Source organism: Lasioglossum baleicum, chromosome 7, assembly GCF_051020765.1.
Source record: "Lasioglossum baleicum chromosome 7, iyLasBale1, whole genome shotgun sequence".
Classification (NCBI taxonomy): Eukaryota; Metazoa; Arthropoda; class Insecta; order Hymenoptera; family Halictidae; genus Lasioglossum; species Lasioglossum baleicum.
Window position 1 is genome coordinate 17655267 of NC_134935.1, and position 27154 is coordinate 17682420.

The following is a 27154-nucleotide window of genomic DNA, read 5'->3' on the forward strand; positions in this document are numbered from 1 at the left end:
TAGAGATATCAAGGTCACCTTCATCTTTTCAAATGGAAGCACCCTTTTCTAAACACCTACAATGATAGTCCCTTTCATTAGGAATTCAGTGACTATAATTACTAGACTGCGGATTTTATGCATTTATGACAAAAATGGGTACGCACAATTTAAAACAGTGGTCATATTAAAAAGATTTAAGGACATCAGTGTATTAGTCTCAATTGAATAAGATGATTAAATGATGAAACAATCTTTTATTTGGCACCTGTGCCTTGCAAATGATGTAAACATTTTTATATTTTGCATAAAGATCCGCAGTCTAATAATTACCCATGCACGTATAAACTTTCTAAGTAGCTCCTAGTCCATATAACAGACACAGAACATTATTATTTTACATTAACCATTAAAAATTCGCAATTTACTCGTTATAAAAATTAATTATTCTTATATGTAAATATGTTTTGTAGAACGTTCTCTGTGTGTGTGCACACACGATCAATCGAAAACCTCCTCACGCGTTCTCGTTACGAGACGAAATTTTTCGAACATTGTCCCATGGTTTTCTCGGACACCATCGGATCGATTGCTGTCCCCTTTTATATTGCATCTTGAGAACATCTGTCGCCATCATCCCTCCAAAAATCAGGTCAATATTTTCAAAATATCGATTTTATTCAAGCTGCGAACCAACAGAAACGAACGTGCTTCTGACTCCGATTGACTGAATGTACTCTTCCATGAAGGGATTTCTGAGATTCATAACCGTGTTAGGGGAGATATAGACACTCATAGATCAAAGAAACGCTAGAATCAATTTTTCTCGGTCAATAACAAATATCACCATCCTCGAAACACAATTCGAACAAAATCATTACGATTGTATCAAACTGCTCCCTCTTACTCTGCCAAATCACTATAATTTTGACAATAGTACAAATTCAGGGGTAATATTCTGGACACACTATCTTCAAACCCCATTCTTCACAATGATACTAGAAAATCCCATTTCCAAAATTTTACGAAATTGATTTTGAAACTAAAGTCAAGAATAATTACTACTAACAATAAATATACCATCTACAAATTATACCAGCAACCAAATCTGGGAAAATGAAATTCTCTTAACATCTCAAAAGCTGTATCAATGAGATCCAGAACGATTTGTAGCGGTAACTTGTATACATCACTATAAAAAGAATTCAGGAAGATTCCTATACAAATGGAAACTGTGTTCGCTTCGTTTCGTCATCTCGGTGGGTAACGCAGAGGGTTGAGGGGGATGAAACAGTCGCGTTCTGGTTAACCCTGGCGTTGATTGAAAATCGAGCTATTCTTGTAGATCGATCGTGACTAGGAACAAAAGCGCGAGGAAACATTGTAAAGAAATTGACGGGCCGCGAGACAATGCGGGCTCGCTTTTGTCGATGAGCAATAATGCATCGCGCAACGATGGGATTGCTTGTTATCAGGCATCCGCGTCAAGACACGAGGCACATCAACGAAAGTGAAATCATTCCATATTTCTAATCCCGTTTTCCCTGTCACCAAAGATACTCGACACAATTTTCTTCTGGATCACCTATATCGATCAATTGTGAAGATATCCTGAATCATATTGTATCTATCTGCGTCATATTATCAATAAATTTAATATAAGAATGTTGCAAATAATTAATTCGTGGATTTATGTCGATCAATTTAATGTAAAAATGTCTAAAATAATTTATTTTTGGTTTATTGCAAAGATATCAGTAAGGTGGAGTGGGGCAAGTGCATTAACTGGTCATTTTTATTATAATATGAACGAAATTTCTCTAGCTTGTATTTATTAATGTTATTAAAAATTATAGTCACGACAATCTTGTCGATTGATAACTCTGAATGGGTAAAACCGAATCATTAACTGATCCCCGAGTTCCGAGAGGCAGCACTAGCATCAGATAAAGTATCATTGGCGTGCGTCACAGGTGGCAGAATAACGCGAACAAATACGCAAATATTTACGCAGCATTTAAATGTATCTTATAGAGATTCGGTCATCATCGATTCGTTTGAATTATTGGTACATCGGCATTGAGACCGTTGCGACAATCACGAACGGTACACCCAGGTCGTTAACTGATCCATGAATGCCGAGAATGATCGCGTTGAAGCTTAGATAAAGTGCCGTTTGAACGGCGCGTGTTACGGAGCAATTTCGGAGCTATTTTTATCAAACAGTTTTCCAACATTTCTTTCTATACAGACCTGCTCTTGAATCGATTCTTAAAAACTCCATAATTTTTCGGAGTTCGTGAAATGCATAATTTTTTTCAGTCGTTCTTCAAGTTTTAAGATCAAGTTGTTAACAAATTTTACCCTCAATTTTTTTAGTGGTTCACTGTTTTTCTTAAATATAATTCTTATTAAACAATTTTTAAAAAATCTAGATTGTAGTTTGAGGGCCCCAAAATTTTAGAGGGTGGTTTCACCCCTTACACTTGAATTACCGTAGCTGAAAAATACATATTCATATTTTCAGTTGTTCTTTAAGCTAATAATAATGATGTGGCTGTATTTATTTTTTAAAATCCGACTCGACCATCATTCTTGAGAATTTGATCGACAATATGGGATTGTCTCGTGGTCAGCAAAACTCATTAGCACTTTTTATGTCCCTAAGGGGGAACAGGCTCTAGTTTGAATGAGCTCCATCGTGACAATATCTGCTATATGCACGCACCTGTCGCTCGCATCGATTGCCACATAGAAATAAAGGAAAAATAAATAGCGACACGAACGTGATCGTTCGAGCGCAATTTTAGCTAATTTAGCTGGGAAAACGACATTCCTAAACAGCGCGTGGCCCCATTTCCATAATTCCCGATAAATTACATTAGCAAGCGGACTTGTTTGCATTCATTAAAAAACAAACTGTTTACCGCGTTTCACTTTAAAGCGGAACAATGGTTGCGTGTCAAAACTTTCCCGTTCCCGACAGCAGTTTCCAAACCGAAATTGTATCATATTTCCCTGAATTTTCTTCTCGTTGAAAATCCGTCTGAAATGTAGATTTGCTAACCAAATTCTAAAACTGTGTAATTTATTTTTTAATGGAAACCATCTACAGTTGTAGGTGCTGTGTTGGAAATTTTTCAAATTTTTTTATACGGTCTGACTTAACTTTAAACAATCTTTTTGTTGAATGTTTTTCTCGGTGTTCAAAACTGGGAAGAGAAAATGTAGGTTTTTGATGGAAGTTTAAAAATATTACTGTTCATATTTTAACAGTGGTAGCGTACTGTTTCCACCGTTCTTGAATTTTTACAGATTTATTGATTCGTGCGTTGCGGATTAACAAAACATTTTCGATTAAAATTGATATCATGAAATTTGGAAAATAGAGATTTGCGAGAAAGAAATTCAAAAGCGGTATTGTTAATATTTGAACAGTAATAGCCCACCATCACAGCTGTTATCCTACAATTTCCCATATTGTTTGGTGAGCTACAGTTAAAAAAATTTGTTAACAAATTCACAATTCTATAATTTCATTTTAACGGTAAAAATATTGAGAGAAGAGGGACCATGCGACGAAAATATTGAGAACGTTATAGTTATTTTTGCCAAGGATCGCGACGCACATTCTTCGGTGCGGTCCGCGCAATTACACCATAATTAGATCGGACTCGCATAATTCAGGTTGGATCGATCGCGGGACCGTCTAAAAGTAACAAAGGCACGAGTAAATATCCACCACGCCTACGCAGACCGTCTACACGAGCCCTGAATGATCGTTCTTCTGTTTCTTCGATTGTCCACCGCACACAACGCATAGATCACGATAACGAATCGCCTTAGTCTATGATTTGTGGACGATCGCTCCCTCGGCCGGCGACGATCACCGGGAAAACGATTTCCCCTCGGCACAAATTACCGACTCCGTTCAATTCGATACATAAATCTTACAATATTACAGGCCGGGGAGGTTCTTAGTTCTTATTTATCGTGTTATTAAATATATCCGCGGTGAAAATGCTAATGGGACTTGCCCCAGGAAGGACTCTCGCGATCCTATCGGAATCTCCTTCGAGATTCGCGTTTCCGAGGCTGACATTATTGCTGAAAAGGGTCTTGAATGATCCCCGTGACCCTACTGACGGTTTTAGTATACATATTTTTGAATAAATGTCACATTTTTTCAGGAAATATCGAGGCGAGAGGATGAGGACCTGCTCGGTCTCTTGGAAAGGGGACGGTGTACTTTAGAAGCAAATTTTTCGATCGCTATAGCGGGCATTTCGGTGAATTGAAATGCAAATAGTAAGCGCTTGTATTAGCTGTATTTTTTGTATTTTTTGTAATTTTTTATTGTTGTTTCGAAGAAACAAATGTAGGTTTTGGAAACACGTGAAAAATGTACACGAGCGCGAATATGCTTTGCGAGTGGTCTGGTCGTAGGCGATCAGGCGATAATTAATTAAAATTGATGAGAATATTATTGGGAATATTCTAAAGCGAGGAACCCTTTTAAGAAACATCCCGGCACGGCCTGATGAAAATTATCGATAAATTCGTACCAACGACAGCCCTTTTCTGACTGACCTCGGCTCTTCATTTTCCACGCCGATACCTTCTTTAATGCGTACCCGCCTCCTATGGCCTCGGACACGCTAAATTTTTATTGCGTCACTAGAAACTCGATGCCAAACAATTTTATTTACATGTTAGAGTCTTTTAGAACCGCTAGAGGCGGGAAAGCAGCGAGGAGAGTGAAAAGATGGAATGATCGTGTTCATAAATAAAGGTGGCTCTTCATGAAAATAATAATTTTCCATTCTTCTTTTTTTTGCCACGTTTATATTAGCTTGCCGAGTTATCGATGTTGTCGTTGTCGTTGTATGCGTAAAATCTTGTCATCGAATTTTCAATCGAAAGTCTCAAGTCGTAAAGAAAGAGTCATCTTCTTTGCGTCGCAAATTTTGATCGTTCATTATTTTTTCTATGATTTTCTATGATTCTATCATCGAAACAATTGGCTTGTGATAGCTAAAATATAATATAAATATTCTTGGTTCAATTTTGTCCAAATGTCTTGCAAACACTGCATCGAGAGTTGCTCCTGATCTTGTTGTCGCTTCATTAGAATTATTTACCATTTCCAATTTTAATTTACCTCTAAACATTACTAGACTGCAAGAAGTTTCACTTCTGCCGCGCGTGGTTTTTTATTATCCAAACGATCAGATGAAACTGTCGGAAAAATTAATAAGAAGAGTCGCTGTGTACCAATTAACCAATTACCTTTTGTGCTCGGTACGGTTAGTATTAGCAAAGTTGTTTTCTTTCGAAGAGTGTCCAAGTATTATTTCGAGTGACGGTAGATTGCAAGTGTTTGTTTACCTGGGTCTCGATGTCGGCGACCTCCTGCCTATAGATTAGTATGTCATGGAGCGTGTTGGCCGTTTGTACGATCAGCGCGAGAATCGGTATGAACAGCAAGACCAACATCTGCATCAGTTGGATACGACGCCCACGACGATCGGCAGGATTGGTGGCGCGTGCCCAGCAGGTTTTTTTCCGGTTGGTCTTCGTCGCCGATACGTCGTCCGACGACAGACTCCTCACTGAATTGACTTCCACCACGCACGAGCCATTACGCGGTGACATGCTGAAACCAATTTAACCAGTGTCCTTTCAATCTCTCTTCAAAAATCCCTGAACCATTCTTCAAGTCTAATCGTAAAATGACAAGATTGATTTTATTTAGACTTTGTGCGGCTCCTATTGTAATACGTGCACTACTAAAGATATCTATACAATCGTTTCTTATGAAATCAGTTTTATTACTCTTATAATTGTAAAATAAAAAACCTGGAACCGGTCATTTTGACCGGTGTTGGTAGGTTTAGTGTTAAAGAGTGATGAACGAAAAACATGGACCGATCATAGCACAGGTCCCGTGAAGCGTGGCGTTGGCATTGGCCGAGCCGAAATCGGTCGCCACGAGGGATTGCTCCGAGTTTTTCGGAAATCGCTCATCAAGGCGGTAAACTCGTTTCCAGAATTGCAAGGGCGCGGGATGCGCGTTCTCATTTCTCGATAATACAAAGATGGGATTTTTCAGCAGTCAAAAGCGCTAGAAAATCTTATTTTTACGTTTACGTGGCGTAATTTGCTTTATTCGGCAGCATGTACAGTTACTCGAATTAATATTCGGACGCTCTAAAAAAGACGATAACTTTTTTAATATTGTACCATACGATTTGAACTTTTTTGGGAAGCTAGAGCTAAAGGAGTAGATTAGTTTACTACAGGATGTGAAAAGAAATTTTTTCAAAAATCGCAATTGATCGGAATTGTAGAAAACATACAAAAAGTTGCATTTTACAACTTTTTTATGTGAGCCTATATCGAAAATTTAAAAAATACGTTTTGTAGATCTGTGTCGGTTAAAAATATTCTGAAAATTTCGTCAAAATCGGTCGACGTTGCAATGAGCTACAAACGTTCAAAGATGGTAAAAATTGAAGATTTTCACGATTTTCGAGCTATATCTAAGAATTCTTACATCTTTCAATGCCTGTCAGGAATCACCCCTTTCAAGAAGGTAAAACATTTTTGCCACAACAAATGCATAAAATCTACAGTCAAGTAATCGTACATATGTATATGCAAGTGCATAAAAACTACAAATATTTCAAGAAAATAAATGATTGTAAACTGATCCCCAAGATGATGGTCCGCAGGTGCATATAGATCGAGATGGTCGCCGAAGCCACGCGTGCGTGCATGCGTGCATCCAAACCGGGGCAAGCACTGTAATTAAGCTGTGCGAGCTATTTTACACTTAACTGTATTAAGAGGAGGCTGTCCGGACAGCGGTGAACCGGACGGTATGTTGGGGTCATTCTTTAACCGATTGGTGTTGGGCTGCATGTGCATACACACGTTCGAGTGCATCCATCGCATCGCGCGCGCCGGCTATCGATTAAACCGCGACGAATTGAATTCTTCAGCGAGACGTCATCGTTCGACATTTCAATCTGGGACTTTATTTCGAGCGATCGACACTGCCATCTTGACTCGACTATCTATCCGAAGGACAGCCTTATCCATTGGGCGAGTTCGCGGGGGTTGATGATCCACTGTCCAACAAATTTCAACTTCTTTTATGTTCCCAATATACTGTTGGGTGGATCGTATAGAATAATCCCAATTATCGATCGTTCGGCGCTACCGTCGACGTTTTTTTCGAACCAGAAAGCAAAATATCTTCGCCCGACATGAGTTGCCGCCAGTGACGCTTACCGCTAGAACATATTTCCCTTTCTGGTTCGAAAAAAACATCGACCATGCAAACTTGAAATAGTGGTTTCTCAAGATAAAAATCTGCTCTATCGCGTGGTATAGTTCGATTTTCCGCTGGACCCTTATTTTTTGAGATAAATTGAAAAATATCCTCAAAAATTGGTACAAAAGTGGTGTCTCTCCGCCTTTAGTGATTGTTCAAATATGTTTACACAATCATAATGTATTAGTATTGGATATCACTGCATTCGGGAAAGTCTACAGAATCTTTTGCTGTAAAGAACAATTCAATATCCTTCATAATAACACCACAATATTTGTTTAAAATTGAAAAATACGTTTCTTTTCAAGGTCATGTTTCTCAAACACTGTGCGTCTAGGAAAATAATTAAGGACAGATTCGGAATCAGCGCATAAAACCTTATAGGAAACACCCAACAGTAATTGTGGAACTTTGGTGTTGAACAGTGATGATCGACCATAACTAGACTCTGGATCTTTACACAAAATGGTTGTAAGCAAATTTTAAATGCTGCCATTAAATGAAGAAATAAATGGTTCGAATATTTTTCATAGTAAACAACAATATTGGAGGGCTGCGTTGAAAATCGTAAATAACAAAATGCTCGTGAAATATTTTTACGATTATTTAAATCGAATCAAGGTATCGAATCACTGGTACTATAGACATTTATTGCATTGGTTCCAAATTTAATAAATTGTATCAGTCCATATTTACCTTGGTTTATTCAAGCTAGTGATTTGCACAATTCTAACTTAATTTGGCAGCCAATTTTCACCGGAGTACGCAACGTAAAATCGAGAGAAGTATTTTTTTAATTCATTGAAACAAAATATATTGGTGACAAGTTACAACCACGTCTAGGGTCTACGATCTGACGATGCAGCACCAATTATGCTACCCAGTGATCAATACCGCTTCGAAGGCGAATCCCAGCCGCTTTCAGTGATCAACAGACACAAAGAAAAAATGTAATAAGAAAGGAAAAGGCTCCGGTACACTTCGCGCCATCGATGAAAAGAAATCAAACATGGTCCCGAGGCTCGAATAGCCGGCCACTAGTTGAATAGCACCTGATTGTAAGACGTGTACGTTCAGACGCAAATTAGTAAGTCTGCTCGCAATCCGGACCAGCCTTTTTCTTTGCTTCCGACGAGCAATGGCCGCCATTCAAACTCCGCGATAACACAGGAAGCTGACAGTTGTTGCAGGAATATGCACTGGCATCGAAAGTTTCCAATTTTAATTTCTTGCTTCAACAAACCTGCTCTGAGGATATTCAAAACATGCAGATCGAAAAATGCTCATTTCTCGACCGAGCGTAGAAGCGACGTGAATCAGATTTTTACTGTAGAAACGTGCAGTTATAAATAGTGTCCTAGAATTTTTCAGATCATCTGGTGAAGTATTATACATTCTAGTTAACAAAAAATTGTTTAAATGGCGATCCTAGGTGTTTAAGAGCGGAAACATCGAAAAATGCAGATTTTTCGTGGAAGATTAGCAACAAAGATTAGCGATAGTAGCAACGCTGCTATTGTCTTGGAATATTTCAGATTTTTTGGCATGATGAACCGTGCAACGGATTTCAGCATTTCCTCTATTTGGGGGGATGACTGTGTTAAATGATCTCAAGCGCTCGAAGCATTAAACTACAATTTCGCCGACTACGCCGGTTTAATTAAGGAGCCTTTGACCCCGTTATCGGCTCGCTATCATTGAAATCGAATGGGGCACCGGTTGCGAGAATCACGCAATCCGTCTAGCCCTGTTCCGGGAGGCTGTAGTTGGTTTGCAGTCCGCGGTGTACCTTACGATCCAATTAATTGGCACAATCGCGAGGCAAGCTGCGCCCGTTTAACTTCCGGTACGAAGGAGAGACATTGCCAGCGGCTGGCTTCCGTGAACCAGGCTACGAATAAAGTGGCGTTCGTCGGTGCGCGTTAATGTTCCCCACGATACGAGGCAATAATCTCCGAGACGACCAAGTTTCCTAGACCAAACAATACCCCGGGAACCCCCTTTTCTTCCCGCGTCGCATAGGGGAACCGGCTGCCACTATCAAATCCGGTTTTCTTCGCAAGGAAACTTCTCGCCATGCCCGTTATTCTACCGTCACGCATCGTTCACTCTAATTTCCTCCACTGGCCCGATGGATCGGGGGAAAAAGTTGCTGTTGCATGCAGAAATCACTTCCCCACGATCTATATTAGCTGAACGAATTAGTTCTAATAGCAAGCTCTGAGACCTCATGAGATACTTGGGTACTCGGTTACTCGGCTGTCTCATGAGATACCTGGCTATTTTTGTTCTACCCGCGTGTCTGATGGGTACTCGAGTACCCGAGTATCTTACATATTCGGGTGGAAGTACTAGCTCTAGTCACAACGATGCCTTCGGATTTTTATGCAGAATAAAAATGGTCTGTATTTATTGCAAGGTGTAGGAGGTATGTATGAAAGTCTTCTTGGAAGTGGATCAGCAATTCTTTCAAAGACACCTAGTATATTTAAAACGGCCATCGAGGATGAACTGGATGGCATCGATATGATGCGAGTATATTGACATAGGCACACGAGCAAACCTCCCGAGGGGTTTCGGAAAAGTTGAATTCACTTATGCGGCCTTGTGAAACGCGCGTGGCCTCGATAAGGAACGCGTAGAGTAAAGGAGGAGGAGGCGGAGAAGAGAAGAAGCGTTCGATCGACTGGGGAAAGACGGAAGCCCGAAATTAGGGTCCGATCGGAATTCGGAACGCCAGGCCGTACAATTAATTCTGTCGAACATATGTCCATGTCTTTCTTAATCGCCGGATGCCGGAACGTCGGACAGATAACAGATCTGACTTGGTCGTTTTCGATCCATGATACTGTCAGTGTACCTATTGGCAATCTATTACTCTCAACTGATATACGAACATTCATTTTTCGATAACTTCCAATTGTACGATGTGATGGGGGTCAAGAGTGACAAGTAGCGAGGCACGCGCGCGCGTTTTTCCGGGGCCGACACACCTAGTTGGTTCTGTCGGTTGGAGGAGCAATTAATGGAACCGCAGGAAGGCAGCCACGGTGGCAGCCTGTCCCTCTGCTGTCCCGTGCTTGTGGCAAGAGACGATGCGCCATTAAATTATGCGTCACCGCTGTGTAGCGGTTTATGGCCGATACGACTCTACACGCTGTACACTACTGTACACACGTACCAGAGGGGAATCGAGCGTGTAGTTCCTCCGTGGAAACCGCGTTAGCGCACCATTCCGGGGATCGGCAAGGCGGCTTCGTCACGACATACGACCCCACCCTGCCGATTTCCCTCTGTGCAAATTATATTATTATAGAAGAGGGAACGGACAACTGAGCAGAGCAAGCAAGTGAAGATCTCCTCCATGGCGCCGCGCCGGGGTAATAAAACTCGTAGCCGAACACGCGATCGATTGGATACTGTTCAGATGTAGGGTAACCTGTCCAGTGAATGAGCACCTCCCAGTGAATGAACATAAGAAAAAAGATAACATTTGTGATAGTGATGCCTATGTTGAAATTTATAAAGTAATTCTATCGTAAGTTCGCGGAAAAACGTGAAAGAAATAACATCTAGGGAAAGGACGTACCCAAAGATTGTAGTCGCGAACTTTCCCTTCGTATTCCTAAATCTTCCCTGTATCAACTAATCTGCTGTCTACTTATCTCCAAGTTCCCAGTATCCCCATCTTCGGTGTCTTTTGCACCAGAGGACCGTAGAAATACTCAATTTTTCGATCCCCAACTGATTCAGTATCCCTAAAAAAGAAATTAGCCCCTGGTCTCGTAAGGGGGTAGAAAAACAGATGATCGCAGGAAGATAAACTTAAACCAGGCTCAGTCCTCTTTATCCAGGCTTGAGAAGAGAATCCTCCAGAAGGAAATTAACAGGCACAACGGGCAGATCCGTAGGAAACTTCGGAAAAGATCTCGTGTTCAGCGATCTTAGGCTTATATCGGAGCTGCGACAGAAACTACGAGAACGTTGATCGAACTGGATCATCTAGTTACTAGATTCCAGTGTGTCGATTCTTTACGAAGAAAAGTTAAGTCCCAGAGTAGACTTCATCTATACATGTATAGACTATTGAAGAATAACACGCTTGGCTCTCAACGTTCATTTTCACTGGTCACTCGATACCAAAATGCTCCCTTTTCTTCTACCATAAACACTCTCACTAAAGAAACAATAATAGACCATGATCTTTAATCAGAGGTCCGTCGAAAATGTGCCTTTAGGCGAGCTTAGTTGTCAAGCGAGATAACGGTGCTCGACGAGAGGGTGGCCAGCCATTTCGCGTTCGATCGCGATATTTTCGGTTAATCCGCAAGGTAATGGACCCTCCGTAAGCCGTGCGACTGCTGAAAAGTCATGAACCCTGCCTCGTCACTTCAGAACAAACAGCGGGACCGAAAAATTCCCGACCCGTATTTTTGGGTACCAGGCCAACCTTCGTGATTATTAGACTACGGATTTTATGCATTTATAACAAAAATGAGTAGGTACAATTTAAAAACAGTGGACATGTTAAAAAGATTTAAAGCCACCAGAGTCTATTAGTCTCACCTTCATAACATAATTAAAAGAAGAAAGAAATTTATATTTCACTCCTGTGTCCAGCAATCAGTGCTTATATTTTTTATTTTGCATAAAGATGATATAGAGATACAGAGATCCGCGTATTTTTTGTACAGGACTCTAGGATTCTTTTCGGCTGTTGATATCAGAAGCGAGACGCAAGCGAGACGGCAATAAATTCACGCTTAACTGTCCGACGCTATATCGCCGTGTTAAAATACACGTGTAACGTACATACACGAATATTTGTGAAATAAACGGTGACCCGGATTATTACCACGTGTACAACGTGGAATAGGGACCTCTAATTCCTACGTAGTGCTAGTAGTATGTATAACAGAAGCGCAGCAGACAGGAACAGGCTAAGGCGGTCAGGTGATCGAGCGAAATCGCTTAGGGATGCACCGATGCAGCCGGGGATTATCGCATCGAGCATAATCGCATGCAAACCGTGGGGTGTATACTCACTCGTTCTGTATGGTGAGCATGAACTGCAAGGGGCCAGAGATCTCTCGGCGATCTCTCGCGATCTCTCGCGATTCGATGGATCCGACTTCGGGCCTGAATGGCTTCGGCACGGCCAGCCATATTATCTCATAGAGGAGGCTGAAGATGCTCTCTCTTTCTCTATCTTTCTCTCCCTCTGTCTATCTTTCTCTCTGTGCGTGTGTACGTGCCTGCGTGTGTGTGTATGTCCATTCGGTCTCGATATAAAGGTACACGCGGGGAAGGGGCCGCCATAAAACCATCTGAATGGCGAACACGACTACAAATATGTATAATCGGAGTCGGCTGCAATGTTACGGCCGGGTACGATGTGCTCCAAGATCGACAGCTCGATCCCAGCCTTGGATCTCTCGCGATCCAGAATTAATCCTTTGCACTAGCGATTTTTTCTTTTAATTTCAACCACAACGAAACGGGAGACAGATGATCGAGCCACTCGATTCGCCAAATTGATCAATTTTAGAAAACGTTGGGTGTAGGTACTAGTCATAGAATTTTTTACGCACTATTTTATGCATCTTGACATTCTAAATAAAAATTATTAACCTATTTCGCTTCATAAATGAAATTTGAAATGAGAGGATCAAACTGGCTTAAGGATGTTGGTGTATCATTTTAAAAATCGATTAGGATTATGTTAAAGTATGAACAGAGGTTTCTGTCTTGACAGTTGTATTTTTCGTAAATCTCTGCAGTCTAATAATAATGAAAAATAATAATTATTACGGGATTCGACTTCAGATCTTCCGAAATGCAAAGTAAAAGTGAATCTGCACCGTTTGCAGGAAGTGGAAGCCAATTAGAACTTTCGGATCGCTTCCTGGCTGTCGAATAAAATTGAGGCTCACCTGTTTGGAATCGGCAGCCCTGCTAAAACCCCATTATGTCTTCCGTAATTCGAGCCGAGTTTACCTAAGCGACTCTTAGCCGATCCAACGCCTCGGGACAAAAAGTAATCGCAGCTCGCTCCGAGGCACGTATACGCGTTGAACACTTCAAGCATATCCGTTCTTATCCTTGGAAGAACCGAGAGGAGCCAAGAGGACGGAAGTAAAAAGGGGGAAAAGTTTGCGACAGATCGTCCTTAGGATCTCCTCGAAGCCACACACCTCGAAACCAACCCCCTCTCTGTAACCTGTTAACCGACAGCGACGAGTAAACTCGATGATACTCCAGGCTGCTTAACCCTTGACCTTAATTGTTCCATCAATTAATCTTAGGACGACAAATCTTCTGTTGAATCTTCAACTTTGACTCTTATGTGGCCCCCAACAAAGTATCCAGATGTACACATTCGCAGGATCTTCTTCAATAATTCATTATTTTAGTTTTATTTTAACAATAAAATTGTTTATGTTCTGGAAATTAACCATTTTTTGTGTATGTTCTTGAGAAAACATCACAATATACACAGTGTATTGTATAATATTTAAACACCATTTGAAGCAAGGGATGCGATCTTTAGGCATCAGCTTTCCTCTGACATTATTCAATCTATTTTTAAAAATATGATGCAAAAGGGGATTAAAATTAAATAAATTATTTCTAGTAAGGTTCTATAGACTCTCCTGAATTAGACAGTATATATTTTTATACCAATGTACACAGTTTAGTATATATTTAAACAATATTCGAGGGGAAGCATGTCCACTCTGCCATTCTGCTATTTACCTTAACATATATGATGCAAAACGATCTTAAAATTGAATAAATAATCAGAAAAGATCATCAGGTTTTCTATGTCTACCCAGTGTATAATATTTGCAACGCTTCTGCGCAGCCTTAGACAGTAAAGGCGATGTGCCAATGATAATAATAAGATGATTACATCATCCCGACGTTGATTGCGAACCGACACGCCCCAGAACCCTTATTATTCATCTTTCACTATGACCGCGCGGATTTTCACGGCAGAGAAGCCACCCCGGTTAACAGGTTAAACATGCAAAAACAAATTAGCGCGCGTGTCGCGCGATTCACCCGCGGGATTTGCGACTGCAATACTACGTACTGCAACCGAACCACCAAAATCGCTGGTTCATCATTTCCTCGAGAAAATAATTAACAGAACATGCCCCTTTAACGCTAAGCGAGCATCCAGCAATTAAAGCGACCTGTTTGTTACCATTTGCCGGACATTTTGTGTTACGTGACATTTCAAACTTCAATCTATGTATATACGAAACACACTGACAAAGTGTACACCCATGCAATTTTATTAGAGGCACAAGAAAATAATCCTGGTCTCTTGAGATTAATAGATATAATCATGTTTGAGCTCTTCAACGCTTCAAGTGTTTCATATAATTTTTGCAAATCGTATATCTGTGCCTTTAGTTATTTTTAATGGCGAATATGTTTCCAAATGTTTTTTTGTTAAATGTTATTTACATAACTTTAAATGTAATCAATATATAAGTGTCGAAAAAGTGCATGCGTGGAGAAAATGATTCTGCAATTGTAAAGCAGTCTGTGTATGGGGAGAAAGAGCAGTTTGGCCGGAAGTGTACGGTAGTGCCTCGTTAGATGACCACGCCACACGAACAGATCCATTCAGCTATCGATAAAGACGATTATGTCTTCTTCATCGAGTCCATTGTCTCGCAAGGGATGCTCGAAAGGCGACCCTCTCTGATTTCAATGAAACTCCCTATAGCACAATAGACTTGTGCAAGAAACATAACCGTAATTCTATCCGAAGATGTATCCAGCCAGCTTCGGGAAAGTTATATGTATACGGTAGCTATATATGTACCTTATAAGGAAGTCCCTAGTCAGCTGTGTCGTTCCATAGTGGAAAGCTTTATTCAATAATTACCAGAGGCTTGTCGCCTCTGGATTTTCCATAATGAAAAGCTTTATTCAATAATTACCGGAAGGTTATCACCTGTGTTTTCCATAGCGAGAAGCTTTATTCAATAATTACTCGCGGGGTTGTCACCTGTTTGCCTAAAGAAGACACCTGGATGCACCTCAAAGACACACTCGATATAGCAAACCGCTAGAAAAGAGGTCCAGAGAACACAGCAAAATTAACTATAGCCACTACCTGCATTATTATTACAAACAAATATTACTTTAAAAGAGAAGAAAAGTTACGTTTCAATGTTTTCACTGTGAGGTCGAACCCTGTGCGTTTTCTTTTGCTAGGAAAAAATGGTACGCGTTTTTATTATTAACGAACGTACCGACAAAGAAAGGGAAAAGACAGCTTCCAGTGCTTTGAGGCAGGTACAATCACGGGGAAGTTTCTCTTCGAAGAAATAAGTTCGCAAACATTGTTTATCACGAATAAACTTATTTAAAAACAGAAAAAGACAGCTTCCAATGCCGTAAGTCAGATTTAATGCTAGAAAATTATTTTCTCGTAAAAGTACATTCACCGACGTGTTCGTTGTAAATAGAAATATTTTTTAAAAATGTTCTTTCAACTTTTTCAAGCTAGCTTTTCGTGCTTTGAGCCACGTTTAACCATAGGAAAATTTCTTTTCGTAAAAATGCGGTAGCCAACCATTTCTGTCATGAGGAAACGTATGTAAAAAAGGAAAGAAGAGATAACTTTCATTGCTGTGAGCAAGGTAGAATTCTCAGAAAATTGTTATTCAAAAACAATGCGGCCCCTAACGTTTAATAATTTATCGTTAATTACAATTCGACTGCGGATTTTATGCATTTATACAGAAATGGGCACGTACAATTTAAAGCAGTGGACATGTTAAAAATGTTTAAAGACGTCACTGTATTTGTTTCAGCTTAATAGGATAATTAAAAGAGAAGTACAATCGTTATTTGGCTTGTGTCCTGCAATCAATGCGGACATTTCTTATTTTGCATAAAGATCCGCAGTCTACTGTCCAGAGTAAGAGTGTAAACTAGCCCCGTTCCCGTCCCGCTAGTTTACACTCTTTCTCTGGACAGTACTTATAATTAAGAGGTAGCTTTCAACGTTTTGACTCGGGTTTAAACGCAGACAACTTTCCAGAAGAATTACAGTCGCCAAAGTGAAAGAACGTTCGGGGATAGCGTCGGACATTAAACGAGACAAGCCGGCGGCCATGTAGCGCGGCACTACCGTACACATCGACGAAAAGGCAGCATGCTGAGATGGCGAGAGACCGTCGAACACGGTCGGGCACGATCAACCGACGTAACGTCAATAGAGAAAATTGCTCTTACGCGTGTTTAAACGAGGACCACGAGAGACACGTGGTTGCAGTCACGAGGACGTTCCTTCTCGCGAACAAAACTCAACTCTCCCTCTCTCTCTCCCTCTCGTTCTCTCTTTCTCGCACGCGACGCGAGAGAATCACTCTTCTCGTTCCCTTTCGTCTCTTTCCCTGCGATCCGTGTGTCTCCTCTCTCCCGAACAATAAATTCCCAGCTATACTCTGGCTTGGATCACGATCCACGGATCGATTTATCCTTTACCTCCCACCGGATAAACGGTTCCCCGATCCTTATACAGGATAGAATGGGAGAATCCACATAAAGGATAGAAGGATGAAGATCTATCTTTCTTTTCTTTTGATTGTTGTTGAAGAAGCTTCTTTCCTTTAGATTTTTGTGGCTGGTGTTTCTGGAGAATGCACTGTTATGGGCTGACGGTCAACGTGAAGTTAGATGTCGATTTCGAAAAAGAAAACAGAGATCGAGCACGATCAAGCACCGGTATGGGATCCAGAGAGCGACGGACGAAGTCGAAAGAGCGAACAGGTGTTCCCGCATGGCATGCGCGACCGCGTACTGACGCCGCGATCCAGGAACGTCGACGTTGATACACGACAGACTCCTTCGACGCCCAATGCGCATCCACAACAACCCTGCCGACCACCGTCACACACCCAACCCTCTTCCCTTCCGATTCTTTAGGCTCCTACCCTTCTTGCCAACATGCTTCTTCTGCTTTTTGTTCTTCTTCTTCTTCATTTTCGTTTTGGTTGGGTTGCGCGATGACTTAGTAGACTGAATAAGTAGACTCTTCCCAAAAAATTCTGCAAACTAAAACGTCCCCACCATGCGAAACCACCATGGATTTGAAGATTGACGCTTCTACTCTACAACGACCCCCCGAAAGCTTGTTACATTGCGAATTTTATCGATGTCTACGATGAAATATACACTGCTGTGCAAAAGAAAGAAGCACTCAGCCATATTTAATATTATAGAAAAGCGTAAAGAATCAAATAAGAACACAGTAAGTTTTGAAAAAGGATTCCCAATTACACTAACGAGCATAACTGATTCAACACACTTTAAATCAGAATAATTTTTTTATGAATGGACGAAACGACACTTCAATTTCTCTGTGAAGCTAGAAGAATTAGTTTAGTACATGACGTCTAAAAAATATTTAAAAAATTGATTTTTACTACTTTTTTAGCTGGGCCAGCAACGAAAATTTAACAGATGTGTTTGGTCGACTCGTATAAATGATATACGCTCTGAAAATTTCATTGAAATTGGTTAATTGGTTTACGAATTATAAACGATCAAAAGTGGTAAAACTTGCAATTTTTCAAGATTTTCGTCCGTTTTACGACTTTTGATCGTTTCTAGCTCGTAAACCAATCAACCAATTTCAATGAAATTTTCAGAGCGTATATCATTTATACGAGTTGACCAAACACATCTTTTAAATGTTCGTTATTGGCCCAGCTCAAAAAGTAGTAAAAATCAATTTTTACTATTTCTTCTCGCAATTCCGACCAAATGCATTTTTTCAAAATATTTTTTAGACGTCATTTACAAAAATAATTCTCCTAGCCTTGCAGAGAAATTGAAGTCGTTTGGTCCATTCATAAAAAAGTTATTCTGATTTAAAGTGTGTAGAATCAGTTATGCTCCTTACTGTATCTAACACAATGATCCATACAATTTCTACATACAGATATTGTTTGTCATCATATCTTATAATTATACTGGGTGCTCTTTCTTTTGCATTGTAGCGTATAAAAGAAATTTAAGAAAAAAGACAGGAACTTGGACAGGAATATTTTGGTCCGTGTGAGGCTACTTGTATAAAATAAAAGTCGATAACGTACATCAGGCTTAGAATCAACCCTCGTGCACCGATCACGCCAATTTGATCTGAAAGTAAACCTTTGTTTTTGATTACAGTTTCTGCGATCGGACCATCCCTTGTGTCAATTTGACTTGAACATTTTGTGACGAAAATGGATAGATGGAAAATGGACAATTTTATCAAATTATTAAAGAAGAAATTTCACTTCTGTTGCAATTTTTATCGAACATAAAAACCCGCAGTAATATCGACACATTATTTTCAACTTTATGAAATTATTAAAAAAGTGGTTTTACATCTGTGTCTTGCAATTTTTATTGCGCATAAGAACCCGCAGTTTAATGATTACGAAGAATCGTTCGGTTTCCCATCAATGAAAAATCTCAGTGAAAAAACTTCACGCTGGAAATAGCTTTTATCCACCCTGAACACTTTACGATGCTATCGATAGTACTCCATTCTTATCATTTATACCTTTTCTGAGTACTGTGTAGTTTGATATGACGCAAATCAAAATTAACTGATTGCACCATGTACTTCGTTTCATTTACAAATAAGTAAAATGCACTCCTCTGAACAAGAAATAGAGTATTTGTCGTGTTACGATTGTTCTTTGAACGATTCTTACAAAATTTAGCAGCGGATATCAAACTGTTAGAATTCTATGCAATTTGAAAGGTGCACGCATACGTGCATAACCGGTTGCATACTTTCGAGCGCCTCGCGATGACATCTATGATACAAACTACCAATCACTAGTTAGCGCAAAACTTTCCACGTCAATCAGAACTTTTTATCTTATCTCACGTACGATGCTGAACATTTATTTTTCTAGTCGATCACGGTTTATCGTATTTACTTCCCCATTTTAAAAACAATCGAGACCGCTAAACCATCTATTAACACAATTATAACATCGATAATCACATTAATAATTACGGATTTCGCATCCATCTCCACGACACTTGTTGATCGACGAAATGCGCGCGCGATTCAAACACGGAAAATCAAATCTAAATTCATGCCCAGAATCAAACGAATCAGAACTTGTGACAGATATTTTTTGGTATAGGTATTTCCCAAAGTTTGATAACACCAAAAACAACAGGATTGTTAATTGCTATAGAGCATAATTGTGTCACTGTACTTGCGGTCAAGTGCACAGAGATTTCTGTTGATCTTACGAAATGAAATCGTGTACAAACACGTGATTAGATAAACGCGAGGTTTTTTAATGAGAAAATGTAATCGACGTTGTACCAATCCTTACGTACCCCGCAAACGATACAGTTCAGAACGGTCTCCTGATCAAGGTATACTTTTGGCAAAATTAGCATTAATTTTACGTTGTGAATAAACGATTATAAGCTACATCTGTTGAATTACGTACCGCTTCTCGTCTCTATCGAATCACCACTTAAAAACTATATACGCGTTCTTCGTTTATTTCAGAACAATACACCAACAATGTCTTTGGACGTCACCGGACTCAACATCGTGAAAAGGGAACTGCTCGTTCCTTCGCTCAACGAAATCAAGGATGGTAATTTATCGATTATGTATCGATCGATTATATTGGGTTGGCAAATAAGTTCGTTCGGTTTTTTAGAGTGGAACAAATCACAAACACTGAATGAACTTATTTACCAACCCAATAGTAAATACAGACAATAGAATATTCAATATTTTTCATCTATTCTTGACTGTCAGATCAATGACTAGAGTACAAACTAAATTATTACGATCAGGGTATAAAGGGTGCAAAGAATTTAATATTGTCACAAAACACCTGCTTGAGTAACAGACCCTCTGGATAATAGATACGGGATACTCTGCTGTATTATGGTAATTTAGAATGTCATGACACATATGTTTTCCTCACAGTGATAACAGAAGGCCTGACCAAGAACTTCGCAGAGGTTCAGGTCGAAGTTGTGAACTGCCCAGACTTAACGCAAGAACCTTTCACACTCGCTGCACCAGGTAATTACACATTCAAACGTAAAGACCCTCTTAAATATTTCCTATTACGGCTAAAGCTGTTCTACAATATGTAATCAGGCTTAGGAGGTAATACTACGGTACTGGAAATTGGGGGTCCCCCATTCCTTCTTCCTTTGGTGCAGAGAGACAAGGTATACGATGTCCAAAAACTTGTGAAACACTTGCAGTGCTGCAAGAACCCCTTTGTCATCGGAGCGGGAGCTGGACCATGGCCGCACATAAATTGCAACTGCGAGGTATGCTCTGTAACTTGCATTCTTCGAATCGTTTCGTTCATCGGAGAATCTCTTGCAGCTTATGATGAATCTGGTAATGCCAAACGACAATGTGGAAAACAAGAGCCGTATCGCATCCGTCGACAAAACCAATGGGAAATGCGTACTGCAAACCTTGCCCAACGATGAAACCAGATTAGCTCTGTTAGCCAACCTGTTTGTCAGCGAGGGGAAACCGGGACAGGTGTTAAAAGTTCATGCCAAGAAACGCACTGGGGACAACGATTTCATTGCGAGCATGCAAAAAGCACTTGAGCAACACTACCAAAACGATCTTGTTGGTACGTGCATACTTCTTTCACATTCGCAATAAGTATGAATAGAAAGATTCAACATATCTTAGCATATGTTAATAGTAGCATAATGTTGGAAATTGTAGGATTAGGAGGAACGTTCTTGATGACCGACGGTAAGATCAAGCAACACGTCATGAGCGACTTCTCCAAGGTTCCACTGAACACAGAAGCGAAGCTGAACGATTGGCTGCGTTTTTACAACATGTCCACACCTCTGGTCGCCGTGGGCACGTTCGTCAGCTCCGAAAGCGTGAGTATAACTGCACCGAAGACTCGCTATGCGTAGATCTAAATTTTCTAATGTCATATCATCATTTTAGGACATCGATCTCCGTGTCCAACACTTCCACAGTTTCTCTAATCACGGAGAGGGAGGTCATTATCACATTGACACGACTCCGGAAACTATTGAATACTTAGGGTACTTCAATTTAGGAAATTTGCTGTACCGTGTAGATCAGCCAAAGACTGCTGTACAATTTGGAAAGGACTGATTCGTTCCGAAAGTACTTCCACAAACTGCCATGAGGATCTGAGCGTGTTTGTCTCACATACTGTTTTAAGGCTACACAATTGATACAATAAAAACAAAGCATTTAATAGCAGCACGATTGAATGGATATCTAGTGGAAAGGTGTATGTTACATTTCGCAAAATTTACAGGACTATGCGAAAACAATTCGTTGTTGAATGTATCAATGAGATGTTCGTCCTGCCTTTCTGTACAGTTCCTGATTTCTAGTGCCATATATACATCACATTGACGCGATTTTCCACGGGAAAATCCATTTCAGAAAATTTGTAACATGCGCCCTTCTTCTTGATATGCATATAATTATACGGAGATTGCCTTTCCAGTAAATTAAGGAATATAGTTTCTATATTTTCAACGCACGTTTCGGTCATTATCTCGCGCGTTATAGTTTCACGATTAAGAGTGTCTATTATCCGATCGTCGTTGTGTTTCCCAAATCTTCCTACCGTCCTTAATCCCCCATAATCTGTTTGACGTGCAAAGCTGTATGTTAATTCTATCAGACGGCAGACGGTAGACGGTAGACGGTGGTACATCGCCGGTATCTCGTTCAGTATAATTGCATAGCGTATCTGTTAAGGTGGTCGGACCATGAAAATGAAGTTCAGCATCGCGTCCACCGCTTCTTACAACAGCATAGATCCGACGTACCTGCATACAGAACAATTCGCCAACAATGCTGAGGCTTATCAAGAGGGTACCAAATGGTTCGGCGTATTTCTGGCGTTTCTGTCAGGCACATTCTTCACAATAAGTTCGGCATTGGTCAAGGCGATTCAAAATGTGGATCCCATGGTGTTGCTCGCTATCAGATCTCTCCTACAAATGCTAGTCATGGCTGGCGCAGCGTGCAGAGCCTCTAAAAGCATATTTGGTCCCAAGGATCAGAGGCTACTGCTGCATTTCCAGGTATGTTTACTTACTACACTCCGCGAAATTACCCCTTAGTTCTTGAAGCTGTTTTAGTCCGTAAAAATCGTTTACTTTTTCGTTATAGAAGACTTGAATAGATTATCTTTCGCAGGGAATAGTGGGAGGCGCAACTCTATCGCTGCTGTATTACAGCTTCCGTGAATTACCCATAGGAGATGCGACGACAATTATATTCAGCTCTCCGGTTATAGTCATCGCGCTCTCTTTCTTTTTCTTGAAGGAACCATGCGGCATACTGCGTGTAATAGTCATGTGTTCCCTCTTCGCAGGTGTGGTTTTTGTGTCCAAGCCACCATTTATGTTCCAGGTAAAAGAGTACACTACATATTATTAAAAATGTTTCATTCAAATCATATGATAACATCATTTATATTTGTCTAGTTACACAGAGCTGAGCCGTATAATCTGATCGGGTATATGTGCGCTATCCTAGCGACGATCTTCACAGCTCTGAATATCGTCATCATGAGAAAATGCTCAGAGATTCATTACTCCACGATCATTTTCAATCTATCATGGTGGGCCCTTGTCACTGCAGTGTGCTGTTTCTGCATCGTAACGGAGCAACACGTGCAGAAGCTGAAATTGCCCACCGACTGGTTCACGTGGGCCAAGATAGCGTTGGTGGCGATCACTGGACTGTCCGGACAAGTTTTAGTGACGAACGCGTTGAAAATCGAAGGGGCAGGCAAAGTATCGGTGACCAGGTCGCTGGACATCATACTAGCCTATCTTGTGCAAGTATACCTCTTCGGGGACCAGCCATCGTCCACCAGTATAATCGGCGCGTTCCTGATCATTATCTCCGTCGTGTGCATGGGATTCGAAAAAGAGGTTTATAGCGTTTGCGATTTTATTCCCTAGTCAAAGATACAGTATCTTAAATTATTTATATCTGTTCTTAGTGTTAAACATAGATATATAATATTATACACATTTTTATGAATGGTGAAAACATTGTTATTACGCTATATACTAAATATCATCTTGCTAATTATAAAGTTTTCCAGATTTTACACAGTATAAAGACGATCTCTACGTCAACTACCATTCATTTACATTATGTTCTTTCATCCCTCAGAGTGGTGTGTCTTGCATAAAATTGATCATTCGAGATATAGAAACAAATGAGTCAAGTATTTTCATAGACAAAAACACTTCAACGAAATTCTCGATATATATCGTGTCGATATATGTAATAATAATAATAATAATAATAATAATCCGCACACTGTTCATTGTTTTATCCTTAAAACGGTGTACAAAGTGGCGTTTCTCACGGAAATTTTGAAATTGCATAACTCTATGCATATTTACAATTGTACATACAGTTTTCTTCCTTTTTTCTTTTGTTATCATGTATATTTACCTAGAATTATCCGTGACTTTGTGCGGACGTAATTAATTATATCTCTCTCTCTCTCGTGATTGCTGATAATTTACTTAAAAAAAATACATCTAGGATTAAGAATAAACCACTGTACCATTATATCGAAGATAATCGTATGTACAGTTTATCTTTTCCGTTTCTCAGCTACTTAATTCATCATTGACAGATACAAACATTAGTCTAGTCACTCTAGTCCAAGAGACGCTATATAAGTATATATATCTATACATGTTCCTTAGAGCTTAATTTACAACCGAAGTGATACATGTACGTGTTTTTCTTCTTTCAAAGTGTTTAAAATTTTACCATGCAACACAGTATTATATTATATATATATACTACAACTACTTATTTATAGTTTTATTTATCCTTTAAAAAAGAAGCTACGGATACTTACATGCGATCAACCGTCTTGAAAAAAGAAGCACTTGGGAAAAAAAGAAGAAAGTATCGTGTACATGCCTATTGGGGATCTGTTGCTTTTACCTCGACTTTTTTGTATTACATGTATATTTTTTCCTGATTTCTGATTTCCTGCTTTTTATGCACGCATGAACCGAATCGATTTAAGAAACATTATTAACTACCGTCGTCGAACGGGAATGTATAAACTGTAACACTCTGAAATCAAAATCATTTGTACATGATAATATCGTCATTCGCGCGCGTGAATTTCTTTCTTTTCCGCTTTCTCCTGTATTATGTAAATTGTGTATTTACATACTCTCTTTTGTTCTCTTTTTATCCAAAAAATTATTTTACATTGGTCGTGTAATTTCTCTGTTTTTTCCTAAATACTTTTATATACCACAAGTTTTCTTCCGACTGTACAAAAATCTGTAATTCTAAGCACTCTTCAAGCGATCGTTAAGTATTTCTTCTTCTTTTCTTTTTTAGCTAGCATCCATATATAATTACAAGTATCGTTACAGGAAGTTGTCGTTCCTCGAGTATGTACATAACATACAAAACATGATGCTGTCCTACTACGAATGTGGAATGCACCCTACGGCGCTCGAACAGATATATTACTAGTACATTCTGTTTTTCGTGTTATGAAAATCATCAACTCGGTCTCAGCTTGACCGTTGAATTTCCACGAATTCGTCATGTACGAAAATACAGAAACAAACGAACGATGCGCACTACGTGCCATTCTTAAGAGACGTGGATAAGAACACGAAATAATAAAATATATATATATGTATACGGTGTATATACATTTTGGGCAAAAATGCTACAAACAGTATCAGAATTTTCTTCATATTAAAAATATCTCTGGACTACAAAAATAGGGCACACACTGCTTTTGATTGATTTCCACACATAATGCTGTTGCAACGTTGTTAATCTTTCTTTCTTTTTTTCTATTTAATAGTCACGTAAGCTTAGAAGCTGCAAAATGGTGCTGTGGCGAGCCCACGTCATTCGGGGTACGTTCGCGTAGGGGTTACCCTTGGTTCGTCGACACTATTTTCATCGACACGATTTGACCGACAATAACTTTTGTCGACAAATGTCTTCATCGACACGGTGTTTGACCGACACTATTCTATTCGTGTAATTATTGTACAATTTTGTTATGATTTGTAGTCTATAGTAGCATTCGTTCTGTTTATTCACGTTTTCTATATGTATTTACACAATTATGTTTGAAATTAAATAAAATATGATTTTTTATTAATTTGTGTATACCTATTAATAAAGTTTGTTTATTTGAAGAAATTCTAATTAATAAAGTAGCAATAAAAACTTATTTGATCTAAATAACAATGCTTTGTAATTCTCTTTATTATTTATTATACAAGCAACTAAATGCGTCGAGAACATAACAAGACGATAACGATTAATCTACATTAGCAAATACGCGAATTTGGTGTCAGTGGAAATGAATGAACTCAAACTTGTCGCTAAAGACGGACTGTCGATGAAAACATATGTCTGCGATTTGACCCTGTCGATGAAAACATAGTGTCGACGAAAGTTACTGTCGGTCAAATCGTGTCGATGAAAACAGTGTGGGTGAAATGGGTTGTCGACGAACCAAGGGTAACCCGTTCGCGTATGATTTTCAAGTAATTTTCGAAGCGACACTGACGTGAATTTTCATTGTTTAATTGCACGATCTTCCGTCTCAAAGAATTTTTCCTTTCGATCATGGGACGAATTCAGTCTAAAAATAGCAAAGTAGTAAAACGCGTTTACAATTTTCATATATAAAGCTCGAATCTTTTTTGTAGACAGTAACGATTCACATAAAATCTTCGAAATATAATGCACTCGATGTTCAGCGATAAAACTCATCAATGGGACGACAGGTAGTAAGCTAAAAAGTAATCGAAACTTTTGTATAGTAATAAATAACACATCTAAGCTTTTTCGAACTACACAGGTAGAAGGAGAACTTTAACAGAAGTGTATCATTATTTATTTCTCATAAAATAAACTGTTTCAATACTATCCAACGATGATACCCTTAAAATATCTGTATGAAACTAGAACGTAAGATCTTGGATTAGAGATGAGACCTGAACTTTCGTCAGTCTATCTAGTATGTATAGATTATATAGTAATGGAAATGAAATTACATAATGTGGTTCGTTTAAAAATAATTCGACACAATGCTAAAGGCAGCACCCGACCCTAATGAGAAGCAGCATCAACGTGTAACAAAAAGAAACTACGGAGACGATTAAAAACATAAATACATACGCAACGAAGAAAATTCGAATTTCTTGGAAAATAATTAAAATTCAGATCTGATTGTGCACGGCGCACTGACAACAGAAAAAAGTAGAAAGTAAATCATTTCAAGCTTCAAAACGTTTCATTTTTTAATATTTCCTTCTTCATAAAATTCTACACATAATACTTCGTACAATCTACAATATACAATGCCAAATGTGATGAAGTAGCTCTTGATTAACTTCATCAAGACCATTTGGATATATGTGAATTATAAACAAAGTATATCGTAATGATGAGCTTGTGTGTTTATCTTATAATAAATTATCAATGAAACGGTAACAATGCGTTATTCTTGTTCCTTGAGTCACAAAAGGCTCGACAGTACGAAAACTAATTCGTGTAAACGTTTCTTTTACACAATGCGTGCAATATACATCACGTATCTCACTGTAAAATCGAATTTATTCGGTTCAGAAGGAAATAGTTTCTCCCGTGCCTCTAAATAGAATTATTTACTGTTTAAAAAAAAATCGAGATCAAACGATTAAGATTCTATCCCAATTTTTAAAGTTGCAACGAGTAAAAAAAATGTTCAATTTCTGCAAAAA

The 27154-nt window shown here is 39.3% G+C and overlaps 3 protein-coding genes and 1 long non-coding RNA gene across 6 annotated transcripts in view; 2 read left to right on the forward strand and 2 right to left on the reverse strand.

Moving 5' to 3' along the window:
* LOC143210522 (uncharacterized) overlaps positions 1 to 19952 on the reverse strand; it is a 35692-nt gene extending 15740 nt beyond the window's left edge. The window contains exons 1-2 of one of the 3 annotated variants that reach the window (XM_076427435.1): positions 19816 to 19952; positions 5368 to 5635 (exon numbers count right to left, since the gene is read on the reverse strand). In XM_076427435.1, the coding sequence (XP_076283550.1) occupies positions 5368 to 5634 (267 nt within the window). In that variant the 5' untranslated portion in view covers position 5635; positions 19816 to 19952. Of the gene's footprint in view, positions 1 to 5367; positions 5636 to 12364; positions 12525 to 16579; positions 17337 to 19815 lie in introns of those variants that run through there. The other 2 variants (XM_076427434.1, XM_076427433.1) reach the window with 2 other exon arrangements.
* Positions 12647 to 16573, reverse strand: LOC143210533 (uncharacterized). Its single transcript, XR_013009271.1, has 2 exons — positions 13252 to 16573; positions 12647 to 12779 (listed from the first exon to the last, which is right to left on the reverse strand). It is a non-coding gene; the product is annotated as an uncharacterized LOC143210533 (long non-coding RNA).
* Positions 19212 to 21605, forward strand: LOC143210527 (ester hydrolase C11orf54 homolog). The gene is made up of 7 exons (XM_076427441.1): positions 19212 to 19738; positions 19878 to 19968; positions 20310 to 20408; positions 20487 to 20665; positions 20724 to 20985; positions 21084 to 21250; positions 21321 to 21605. Exons 2-7 carry the CDS (start codon positions 19893 to 19895, stop codon positions 21492 to 21494), a joined length of 957 nt encoding a protein of 318 aa, XP_076283556.1. The 5' UTR covers positions 19212 to 19738; positions 19878 to 19892; the 3' UTR covers positions 21495 to 21605.
* A 149-nt stretch (positions 21606 to 21754) lies between these two features.
* LOC143210526 (solute carrier family 35 member G1) lies at positions 21755 to 25544 on the forward strand. Its single transcript, XM_076427440.1, has 3 exons — positions 21755 to 22444; positions 22560 to 22775; positions 22850 to 25544. Exons 1-3 carry the CDS (start codon positions 22127 to 22129, stop codon positions 23330 to 23332), a joined length of 1017 nt encoding a protein of 338 aa, XP_076283555.1. The 5' UTR covers positions 21755 to 22126; the 3' UTR covers positions 23333 to 25544.
* The last annotated feature ends 1610 nt before the right edge of the window (positions 25545 to 27154 follow it).

Bases quoted from the DNA above. Each gene is read 5' to 3' on its own strand.
- LOC143210526 (XM_076427440.1), top strand. From the start codon at position 22,127: ATGAAAATGAAGTTCAGCATCGCGTCCACCGCTTCTTACAACAGCATA. The intron at 22,445-22,559 runs GTATGTTTACTT...TATCTTTCGCAG, and splicing joins GGCTACTGCTGCATTTCCAG to GGAATAGTGGGAGGCGCAAC. The intron at 22,776-22,849 runs GTAAAAGAGTAC...ATATTTGTCTAG, and splicing joins AGCCACCATTTATGTTCCAG to TTACACAGAGCTGAGCCGTA.
- LOC143210527 (XM_076427441.1), top strand. From the start codon at position 19,893: ATGTCTTTGGACGTCACCGGACTCAACATCGTGAAAAGGGAACTGCTC. The intron at 19,969-20,309 runs GTAATTTATCGA...TTTTCCTCACAG, and splicing joins GCTCAACGAAATCAAGGATG to TGATAACAGAAGGCCTGACC. The intron at 21,251-21,320 runs GTGAGTATAACT...TCATCATTTTAG, and splicing joins CGTTCGTCAGCTCCGAAAGC to GACATCGATCTCCGTGTCCA.